Genomic DNA, 12532 nt, shown 5'->3' on the forward strand with positions numbered 1-12532 from the left:
TGTGAATAATGATAGTTCTTACCTAATGTAGTTATTATGAGAACTCAATTGAGAAATATTATCGGGGGAAATAAAATATCGGGGGAAACCCCACCCCCCAATATTAAACATGGGTTCTTTTCTATTTCCCTAAGTGTTGGCTGCTCTGAAAATAAAGGGAAAGAGTACAAAAGAGAGAGATTTTAAAGCTGGGTGTCCAGGGGAGACATCACATGTCGGCTGGTTCCATGATGCTCCCTGAGTCGTAAAACCAGCAAGTTTTTATTATCGATTTTCAAAAGAGGAGGGAGTGTACGAATAGGGTGTGGGTCACAGAGGTCACATGCTTCACAAGGTAATGAAATACCACAAAGCAAATAGAGGCAGGGCGAGATCACAGGACTACAGGACGCGGCGAAATTAAAATTGCTAATGAAGTTTCGGCACGCATTGTCATTGATAACATCTTATCAGGAGACAGGGTTTGAGAGCAGACAACCGGTCTGACCAAAATTTATTAGGCAGGAATTTCCTCATCCTAATAAGCCTGGGAGCGCTACAGGAGACCAGGGCTTATTTCATCCCTTCATCTTTGACCATAAAAGACAGCAGCCATTTCAGAGGCCTACCCTCAGGGGCCATTCTCTGTCTCAGGGATGTTCCTTGCTGAGAAAAAGAATTCAGCGATATTTCTCCTATTTACTTTTGAAAGAAGAGAAATATAGCTCTGTTCCGCCCGGCTCACCGGCAGTCAGTGTTTAAGGTTATCTCCCTTGTTCCCTGAACATTGCTGTTATCCTGTTCTTTTTCCAAGGTGCCCAGATTTCATATTGTTCAAACACACATGCTCTACAAACAATTTGTGCAGTTAACGCAATCATCACAGGGTCCTGAGGTGACATACATCCTCCTCAGCTTAGGAAGATGATGGGATTAAGAGATTAAAGACAGACACAGGATATCACAAGGGTGTTGATTGGGGAAGTGATGTGTCCATGAAATCTTCACAATTTATGTTCAGAGATTGCAGTAAAGACAGGCGTAAGAAATTATAAAAGTATTAATTTGGGGACCTAATAAATGTCCATGAAATCTTCACAATTTATGTTCTTCTGTCGTGGCTTCAGCCAGTCCCTCCATTTGGGGTCCCTGGCTTCCCACAACAAAATATAAACAAAGAGCTTAAGTCAGTGCCTGCACCTAGTATGACTACCTAAGTATTAGCTATTGATGTCATAAAATTGGATGTTTCACTGTGTGCTATTTTGGTCCTTTATAATTAAAAATTCTAAAACATTATTAACATTAATTTGCATTAAAACATTTAGAAATTTACTTATGATGTTGCAAATATTGAGAGAGATGGATATTTTTGTGTTATGTCAAAATAGTGTATATACTGCAGTATCATGACTTTTGTTGATATATCAACAATTTTAATAAATCACAATTTTTCTTGTAAGTTTTCATGCCCATAAGCAGGATAAATTTTAGTCTTAATTGAAATTTCTATATGTAACAAGAAAATAAAAATAAACTGATAATTGGTTTGGTTTTGAGGTAAGTTTTATAAAATTTTCTTTCTAAGACATATATGATTTATTGATTAACTTAATATAACTGAAACAGTTTTATCAACTTGTGTCTCATCTTCATTATTTGAATTGCCCCATTTAAAATTTTCTGAATTGCCCTATTTAAAATAAGTAACCCTTGATTTGTATTTTTAATTTTATATATACATCATAAGGAGATAGCAAATGTTCTCTCAGTTTTATTTTTTATAGTGGTGTCAAAATTCTCTGTAATTTTCAGGATTTCAGCTGTAAGTAAAACATTTATGAACAATTATAATCTTTCTAATAAAACTGTAAAATTGTCTTGATAGTATTCTTTTTCACATAATACTAGGAATATGACTATCATCATTATATTAAGTTTATTGATACCATTGCCTTGCAGTAGATACTTTAGAGCTTTCTAATTGTGCAAAGCTCAATTCATCTTAGATAATATTTTTATTTTAAACTTGATAATATTATACTGAAATAGAATAATTTAATCCACATTTCAAGAGAACAAGAAAGTTGTTCTAAAAAAAAAAAAAAAAAAACCAGGCCAGGAGCAGTGGCTTAGGCCTCTAATCCCAGCACTTTGGGAGGCCAAGGCGGGCAGATCACCTGAGATCAGAAGTTCGAGACCACCCTGGCCAACATAGTGAAACCCCATCTTTACAAAAAATAGCTGGACCTGGTGTTGTGCATCTATAATCCCAGCTACTCAGGATGCTGAGGCACAAGAATTGCTTGAACTCTGGAGGCGGAGGTTGCAGTGAGCCAAGATCACACATTGGCACTCCGGCCTGAGTGACAGCAAGACTCCATCTCGAAAAAAAAAAAAATAAATAAATAATAAAAAGCAGGTTGATGATCTTTAGAAATCATCCAAGGTTTCAAAATTTTAAATCTGCTACCTTGATTAGCTATGAAAAACTTAATATTTTAAAATTTGTTTCCTTTTTTATCTATCTCAAATTTGATCAAAAATATTGCCAACATTGTAGATATTAATCATAAAATCAAGATTTTCTTATAGCTCAGGGGAACATTCACAGAACATTTACAGCAATAGATTTTTGTATGAGAAAAAAAAAATTTAACTTTTTCCTTTTTCCTTAAGGCCAAGGTATGGCTTCAGCTTTAGGGAAAAGTTAAATTCACACTATCTTTCATGGACCATTACAGGAATTTTCCTCCAGCTTTTGTTTTTCTTCAAGATCTGTTAATAATTTAACAAAAAAATGTTTCCAATACATACCTTACGAAGTTATTTTTCCTCCAGCCTATGGAGGTATTTAAATTTAAAAAAAATTTCTAGTAAAAGGTACTAAGGCAAATACTGAAAATATTTCTGGAAACCAAATAAATTGGTTTTTAAATGAATATGATTATGCTTTCCTAGAAATATGTAATTAAGTATATTCTTTATATTCTTGCTTTGGTTTTGACTTCTGAAAGAAGGCAAGTGCCAAATATTACAGTTCAAATCTTACTTTTTTATTTTTACTCTGTTTTTCGCTTTCTGTTTTCCCTCTTCTTTTACTATGCTTTTCATGACTACAGTTTAGCTTTCTCTGTTGCAGAAAAAAGTTGTCTTGTCACTATCACACGTTTTATTTTAGCTGTCCCAGTGACTCTATATGTAAATTTCTAGAAGGTTAGACTCACATCTTCATTTCTCAGCCATTCTACATAGTGTTTCCTTTTCACAGCATGTAGTCAAAATATTGTTTATAACAGTGACCTTATTCTTTCCATCTAACTTAGCTTCCTTCCTCCTCTTCACAAAACAAACCAATATAAAAATTAATTCACCTTTGACATTGGGCCATATAAAGGTTTTCCTTCTGATGTTTACTGTCCGAATCTCTAATAGTCAGTTTTAAAAATAGACTGTGTTTATTGACACACAAGATTACATACACCCCAGACATTAAGGGACTCACTCAGATCTCAACCTTAATGCCACTGTGTGGTGAAATAGTGCAATTATGATAAGACATACTGCATTCTCTGCGTACTTGCAAAGGGTTTTCATGAATGCCCTGTTGCAGGAAAACTAGTCAAGAAGTTAAGGTATGAGTGTGTGTGTACGTGTGTTGTGTGCACACACATACAGGCCATAGGCATGATATTTTAAGATGAGTAGTTCATGCTTATATAGGATGAAAACAAAATGCCAACTAACTCCTAGAATTTATGCCTACCAGTAATTGTCATTAATTAGTATAATTTAGTGCTCATGAAACGGAAAGCTTTCTTACACTGACATTTTAGCAGCAAGATGTGGTGAAGCTGAAAAATGAAGGAGTTGATTATGTGTCTGCTCCCCCATCTGGCAAAATGTCAGGCTTTACACTGCCATGGCATGCATGGCCTAAATATGAAAAAAAAAAAAAAAAAGGTCATGTATGTGGGAGAAGTGGTGCCTAAAAATCTACCTTCCTACTTAGTAGGAAAATTTAGTGTTTGACCTTGGTTGATGCCATGATGTTTTTCAACTGTTTTTTAGGCTTATTCTCAACCAAAACTAAGCTTTCTGCTTTACTTTTGAAAAGGCTTATATAGTAAAGGAGAGTCTTGTAAGGTCTTTAAGAAAAAATATAAACGTGATGAATGAGGGTTATCAAAATAGGTGAATAAAATGGCAGCAGGAAGTTACGGACCTATTTTTATCTGGTACTCATTTCTATTCACTCTATAAATATTAATATATTCTGCTGTCTACAGCATGAAGAGGACCACAGTCAGTTTTATCTGAACCAACTTCTAGAATTTATGCATATTTGGAAAGTATCCAGGTAAGACATTTTATATTTGTTGCAAGATTACTTTCTGATTGAATTCTCAAATATCAAATCTCAATATTTTTCAGTTGATTGTAAAAACCGTCCTTTCACTGGGACTGAGGAAGCTAATGTTCTTTTAATAGGCATATTCTGTTAATAATTATCCATTCTTCAAAGTTGTTCAGATATATTTGAAGAGCTGCTAACACTTTGCGGAACATTCTAACATCCATTAAAAAAAATCTCTGCTGCTGGTTATTACATTTTCAAGGACTTGTTTTCCTGATTCATTTTGTGACTTTGGGTTTGCATATGTCACTTAACCTCTTTGTAAAACAATTTTAATACTTCGAAGGTAACCATCTCCTACTTAATTTGTTTCTGAAATCCCTGAAAATAAATGGTATATCATAAATAGAGGAGTGTAAATTCAAATTGGAAAACTCGAGTGAAAACAAGTGAACATATCCTACTTCATTCTTATATCTAAATGTATGCATGTATTATTTGGAAGAACAGACTTATCAGGTAGCTAAACTGGGAGTTTGGGTATATCTACAATTAAGGCTGTTGTGAGCTGAACCAGGAGAAAATGTAGTGTGGGAGATACAGGTCATACATCTCTAAAGTAAAGCCTGATATAACATATGAGCTAAATTTACAATAGCAAAGACATGGGATCAACCCATATGCCCATCAGTGATTGACTGGATAAAGAAATGGCACATATACACCATGGAATACTATGCAGCCATATAAAGGAATGAGATCATGTCTCTTGCAGGACATAGATGGAGGTAGAGGCCATTATCCTCAACAAACTAACACAGAAACAGAAAACAAAACACCACACATTCTCACTTATAAGTGGGAGCTGAACAATGAGAACACATGTACACATGGAGGGGAACAACACACACTGGGGCCCATCAGAGTTGTTGGAGAGGGAGAGCATCAAGATAAATAGCTAATGCATGCAGGGCTCAATACCTAGGTGATGGGTTGATAGGTGCAGCAAACCACCATTGCACATGTTTACCTATGTAACAAACCTGCAGGTCCTGCACACGTTTCCTGGAACTTCAAATAAAATAAAATTGGCCAGGCACAGTGGCTCATGCCTGTAATCCCAGCACTTTAGGAGGCCTAGGTAGGCGGATCACAAGGTCAAGAGTTCAAGACCAGCCTGGCCGACATAGTGAAACCTAACTCTACTAAAAATACAAAAATCAGCCAGGCATGGTGGCATGTGCTGTAATCTCAGCTACTCGGGAGGCTGAGGCAGGAGAATCACTTAAACCCAGGAGGTGGAGGTTGCAGTGAGCTAAGATCACGCCACTGTACTCCAGCTTGGGCAACAGAGTGAGACTTCATCTCAAAAAACAAATTGATTAATTAATTTAAAAAATAATAAAATAAAATTAAGTTTAAAACATAAATAAAAATATGAGCTAAAATTGGTTTTAGTGACTATGTTGGGTAATGATTTTGTGAAGTTATTATTATATATTTACATATATTATCTCATCTAATTCTTTCTAAAACTCTGTGATAATACATATTATGCTGTTTCAAAACTAAAGAAACTGAAGTTCTGAGAGGCTAAATAACTCTCCTAGGGCCATTCTGGTCATCAGTGGCAGGGCTACAATCAGGTCTGCCTGAAATTTACAAAGGATATTTTCTTTCATTAAACTATTGTGTTTTTCCATGTGCCCTTCTCTGCCACCCTTCTCCCTAAAAATATCCATCTTCACTCCATAAAATCATAGAATGGCTAGGACTAGAAAGGACTTTAGACATAATCTAACACCAATTTTCGTTTTATAGATAATTACAGGATTCCACCATAGATTTCTGTTGTATAACATATAAACAAGGTCTGTAGTTTCCTTTTTCCAAAATAAATCTACCCGGGGGCGGGGGAAACAGAGAGAAAGGCAGAGAAACAGACATACACCTCAAATATGAGAAGTTTTTCAAAAAGCAGGAAATCCTTGGGACACAAAGGACTATTTTGAAAGGGTTGGTGGAGGGTTGTTGCACGTTTTAAGTCACTACTACCTTGGGGACAGAGAGGCAAGCCAAGGCTGTGAGAAGACAGTGAGAGAAGGAGGCTTTCATTCTGTTTTTGTCTTACCCCTGCCATTGCCTGCCCCCTAGCAGACATTTGATGGCCAGTGTGCAGTTGCAGGGGTCCAGAGGGTTAATGCAGGGCAAAGCAAAGTTCTGCTGTAGCAAGGAGTAGAGGAAAAATGTCTGGGACAGCCTAGCTTCAGACTTTACGCCTCCACCCCTCCCTCCAATCCCAGGGCAGTGGATTACAGTCTGGGGTGATACCATCTCCCAGCGCTATTTCTTCTGTGGTAAGGAAACTAAAAACAGAAGTTCAAAAACTTGGCAACCATCACACAAATATTTAATCCCATAGCCATGACTAAAACCAAGTATCTAACTCTCAGTCAGTGCTTATTCCACTTCCATCATGTTCTGACCCTTCCCCCCTTATCTTTCTCAAAGGGTATCTAACACAGAGACATTCTCAGCCTTATAAAGGCCACTGTAGAACTTTACTTTTGGGGATACAACGCTTCCCTGCCTGCCCTCCTCAGAACGCCGTATTGGGTCATCAAAAAAAATCAAGCACTGGATGGCAAGGGCTTTGATTTCAGCTCTTCTCTTTTATGACTCAACTTCCTCTTAGAAGGAACACCTTCACTAGTTCCTAGTAGTTTTTTTCTATAAAATAGATACAATATCCAAAAACAAAGTGCTGAAGTGGGTGCATTCTTGATGATACTAGTAGTTTCAGGTTTTATATAAAACACTGCCATTGCCCAAATCTTTAGTTATTATTTTCCTCCCCTTTCATTGTCTTTTACATATTCTATGCATTTTGTCTTTGAACTGACAGAGGGACTTCAACTAAAGTGATAATGTAAAAAAAATGAGAATGCAGCTACTGTAAAAATAATGGTGTATTTTTTCATGTTGCGTTTTTGAGTTGTGTGACTTATGATTCAATTTAAGTCAGGAGTTTTCAAGACAAATAAGAAGGTAAAGTCAATAATGTTTGGGAAAATAATTTTTGAACAGCGAAGCTCAGAAGAATTTCTGCTCAAATTGCATGGCTTCTCCCTAAGCATAGATAAAGCTGGAGTAATAAGAGAAGCTTAGGAAAGAAAAATGCAGAGGTTTGGTGTCAGAGACAGCCCCATATATTATAAATATAAGCCATTAATTCCAAATGCAATTATCTACAAGATTTTGCATACTTAATATTTCTTGATGTTAATATATGCCATTATCTGCTTATGAATCCCTTTGCAACTTAGTTTGAATTAAGAGTACTTTTATATAATGATCAGCCTTTGAGAGGTTTGCTTAATTTATCATTAATTCTTTGGAGTTCTAAGACTTTCAAATATGTTTGTAGTCTATCAAGTTATACAAACTTTATAAGGCACCCTTCTGAGATGTTTTTAAAATTATGTCAACAATAATCCTTTTTATACCATGCCTACGATAGTATCATGGGCAAAACAGAATTTGTGATAAATGTTTGTGCTAAAGGTAATGTAAGTTTTCCCATCCAATTTTAAACAAAGTTTCTGTTTTTTATTTTCCAGACAATGTCTCTTAACAGTCATCAAAAAATATGACTTCCACCTGAAATATCTATTGAAAACCCAGGTATTGATTTTTGTTACTTTAACCATCAATTCAGTAAGCATTTTTAAAGCACCTACTACTTTTCTAAAACTGCAAATTTTGAAGATGACAAAAATGAATAAAACAGAGGATCTACACTTGAAAGGCTTTCATTTCAACCTGGAAAAATAGACGAGTAGAAAGGCATATGCAGTAAAGTGCTACAGCTGCTGAGGAAAGACTGTATGTATACAGATGCATAAGAAAGAATGGTCAGTTTTTTCCATTTCAGCTGAATGTTGACAAATGAGTACTGCATGTGTCTCCCAGCCAGAGAGGGGCATTGTGAAGGAAGGTGGGGAGTAGAGATAACTTTCAGCAAAGAACAACATGAACAGAGGCACTTTGGGAGGCAGAGGCACGCAGATCATGAGGTCAAGAGAACCAGACCATCCTGGTCAACACGGTGAAACCCCGTCTCTACTAAAAATGCAAGAATTAGCCGGGCATGGTAGTGGGTGCCTGTAATCCCAGTTACTTGGGAGGCTGAGGCAGGAGAATCGCTTGAACCCGGGAGGTGGAGGTTGCAGTGAGCCGAGATCGGGCCACTGCACTCCAGCCTGATGATAGAGCGAGACTCAGTCTGAAAAAAAAAGAGAGAGAGAGATAGAGAGACAGAAAAGAGTCAGGAGCCAGCCTGGTGTGATTAGGAAATTATGACATTTGAAATGGCTGTTCAAATGTTAGAGGTTGGAAAAAAAAATCAGATGAAAGAAGCAGACAGGGGCCACATTACGTAGGATCTTATGGACCTTTTATGGCCAATTTTATGATTTTCTACTTTGTCCACTTATGACATGGAGCCATTAGGTAGAGTAGTAGAATGACTGATGGATGATTAGAAGGACATTTCATTAGCACAAAAAGATGATGAGGGCATGGACAAACACTCTACTATAGGGATGATATGAGGGGACAGATTCATAAGAAGTGAAAATGTACAATTTATATAATTTGGTGACATTCTATGTGCCAAGAATAACTCAAAATTCCCAGGCTGCTGACTGACTCCGTGGAGACATCAATTCACTCTAATAGTGAAGAGAGAAGGTAGCATAGCAGAGGAGCGATGAACTCAGTACAAGACTGTGGCAATTTGGTCACCTATTGGGCACTGAAGCTGTGATCTCCATTAGGTAGATTATTTCTTACAGCTTCTTCTTCCAGGGAAGGTTTAGCCTTCCACAGATAAAACATCATATTATTACAGAATATTGTGAGTCAGGGAACATTTTTTAAACAAGTGACTTCTTTCTTTCTGTTAAATAATTGATTCCTGATATAAATAAAAGGGTACATATCTCAGATAATAACTATTTGTAATATCAATAAACATTAAATATATCTGAAAATAATAAATTCTGTTTATTGATGTAGATACTGAAATTGTATGTGACTTCCATATAAATATCTAAAGACATGGAGATTACAAATACAAGACTTACGTTTCTCCATAAAGTGTAATCCTCTCACCCTAATTCTATTTTTCCTACTCCAGCCTGGTCTGAGTCTGTAAGTTTAAAATGTGGAATGTGAAAAGAATCCACAATTCGCTTGTTTTAAGTCTCATAAAATGTTATGGTTACTACTTCTAATTCAGCCTTGTGAGAGTCATTCTTTCTCATGTAGAATGTGAGACTTACCAGGTTACCAGGATATATTAAGATTTAATTCCTAGAGTATTTTTGTCTCTTTACTATGTGTAGATATACTTTTGAGGTTATGGTAACCTACTCATGAATGAATTTTAGTTGTCTAAATGTCTCAGCACCGCTCACATATCATAGACGTCTTTTTTCACACACAAATTATCGATAATTTATAACAGTTCTTAATTTCCAAATTCAGAAGCTTGATCTTATTACTTATGTATGAAGCCTCCTATATTTCTAGTTTGAAAGAAACGATCGACTATTGTAAATTTTTCTAATATGACTTAAAAGTTGGCAAAATACCAGAGAAATACTGTCTTTCCATTATCATTGGCAAATAGCAATCATCACTCACAGCTAAATTATTTTCTAAATAGGTCACAGTGTATGCGATTTTCCAGATGAACTCAATCAAAACAATGAGCTCTTTAAATGAGATTTTTGCCTATGAAGCATCAATAGTAAATATCTTAGAAATGAGGACAGACTATGATATTATCAGTTCACAATTTTGTGCTTTCTATTTATTTGACAAGTACATCAAATAGCATTTCATCCTGTCCAAAACAGTGTCAATTGGAAAAACAATGTTTTTTTCATATCTCCCAAACTTGGATTATTACACATGATTTGAAAAAATAACAAGCATGCAGCTGAATAGGTCAGACATTCATTATTGAATAATATGAATATATTCAATATTATTGAATATTATTATTGAATAATATGAATAAAGTACCAAATATTTTCTTTCCTCACAATTCTTATTTCAACATATTTTAGATGATACCCATTTTAGGCCAGGCATTCTGGTTATTATGTCAGATGGCTAGTTTTGTATGTAATTTACAAAGAGCTTTTTCACTAGACATTTTTTCCTCTCTTCTGTTCCATTAAAACCCTGAACTATAGAGAATATTTTTGAATTCATTCTGTATTCTTAATTTCATAGAAATTGAATAATATGAATCCAATAAGAATTTCAGGAAAATCAAGAATGGAAAAAAGAGAATCCCCCCCCGCCCAAAAGGTATTACTGAATGCTTACTTCATGCGAATTATGAAACTGTTTACTCACGGAAACCAAGAGAAATGGGAGTTCAAACTATACTCTGAAGTTGCTGATGATCTAGTTGGAGAGACAGCCTGTCCACATAAATAATATACACAATGGTGTCTACACAGAGCAAAGCAATATAAAACCAAATTGTAGCCTTGGAGAAAGAATCAACTTCTGATTTAAAATCACTTCTTCCTAGTAGTCTCTAATATGTTGTCTCCAAAATTCTTTTATTAAAATGCCAGTCAGGATCATGGTAGGAAATCCCTACCATGAATGACAAATTTACACTACAATCTAGTAATTGTTGAATTTATTGTAAATTATGTGGGCCAGGGTTGAAGAAAATCAATTGATGCTTCAAAACTTGGTTTAGCTTCATGAAACAGCTATCTAGTCAGAAAATAACTGAGAACCCCTAAGTCCTTCTCCATGTAGCCCATGACTCAGAGGCTACACCAAGTAGACAACCAGAAGAATATGACATCTTTAGTGTTTAGGTTTAAGTAACTCAGTGAGGAGGGCAAAATAATACTTATTTCATACTTGCTCAAGACGAAAATCTAACTGTATTCATCTAGAGAGAGAAAGAAAATTCCATATACGAGTAGAAAGAAAGAGGACACATAGGGATTTTATATTTAGCTTGTTTTAAACTGAAACTCTCTTGGTTACAAGCAAATCTATTGTTAGATTTTCAGAGTTCCAATTTCAAGCATAATTTAAGCCTAATGGTAGTATAAGACAAAATTTAGGAGCAGAGATTCCAAAGTCAGATAAATCTATAAGTCAACCCTCCACCACTACGGAAGTTTTGTATTCAACCCTCCTCAGATTTATATGATTCATTGCTAGAGTGAGGATAATAAATATAATATAGTGATGTTTTAAATAATTAATGAAACAATGGATATAATGTTCTTAGTATAATATAGTGATGGAAGATAAAATGTTTTTAAGAAAAGATAAGTACCCGTGTTTCTTTATTGTTATTATTGCTACCATTTCTATCACTATCACTCAAGTAGAGGATTGTATGGGATCCAGAAGAAAATTTTCACAAAGTTGATTTGCATTCAGAATAGAACATAAGAAAAGGTGAGAAATGAGCAAAAAAGTGTAATAAAATCAGACAAAATTAATAGGTAACAAGGAGCAGTTGCAACGTTGCAAAAGAAGTCAAGGAAATAAAGGCAATAAAATCAGAGCACAGGAAAATGAAGCACTATTGCAGAACTGTAGCTGACCTTAGCAGAAATAAAGCACAGATTGAAACTACTAAAAGTCAAAGCTATCATGTATAGAACACTCTCAGATTTCAAGAAGTATAAAAAAATTAAAAGTAGATTCTCAAAGTAGAAGATAATCACTAGCCAACATAATTTGGGTTGCTAGTGAGATGGAGAACACTAGAGTGTTTTGTGCGAAGGAATAACATGATCTGACATTCTACTGGTGACTTATGTGGTAAATTATATAATACATGAAGAACACACAATTAAAGAATAATAATAGAAAAGCACTCTTATTAAACAATAAGTTAAGGAACAAAATATTTTTGATATCATACACCTGTTTGCCACTTCATGTCTCCTCTCCTCTATGTAAAAGGTCCTATTTGATGAAAAGTATTTTGTAGGTTTTCTTTATCATTTCATCACCAAAGTTTATATCTACTAGCAAGATAAGACATTGACTTTCTTTCTGAGGTCTCCATGAATGGAATCAAACTATATGCACTTTTTGAGCCCTGTATCTTTCACTCAGTATTATTTGTGAGAT

General features: G+C 35.2%; 1 protein-coding gene across 4 annotated transcripts in view; it reads left to right on the forward strand.

The window, feature by feature from the left end:
- The window catches only part of PIK3C2G (phosphatidylinositol-4-phosphate 3-kinase catalytic subunit type 2 gamma), a 424274-nt gene that overhangs the window by 77382 nt on the left and 334360 nt on the right, over nucleotides 1-12532 (forward strand). For all 4 annotated transcript variants that reach the window (XM_050750052.1, XM_050750054.1, XM_050750055.1 and 1 more), the window contains 2 exons: nucleotides 4269-4339; nucleotides 7957-8020. In XM_050750052.1, the coding sequence (XP_050606009.1) occupies nucleotides 4269-4339; nucleotides 7957-8020 (135 nt within the window). The remainder of the gene's footprint in view (nucleotides 1-4268; nucleotides 4340-7956; nucleotides 8021-12532) is intronic.

Source organism: Macaca thibetana, chromosome 11, assembly GCF_024542745.1.
Source record: "Macaca thibetana thibetana isolate TM-01 chromosome 11, ASM2454274v1, whole genome shotgun sequence".
NCBI lineage: Eukaryota > Metazoa > Chordata > Mammalia > Primates > Cercopithecidae > Macaca > Macaca thibetana.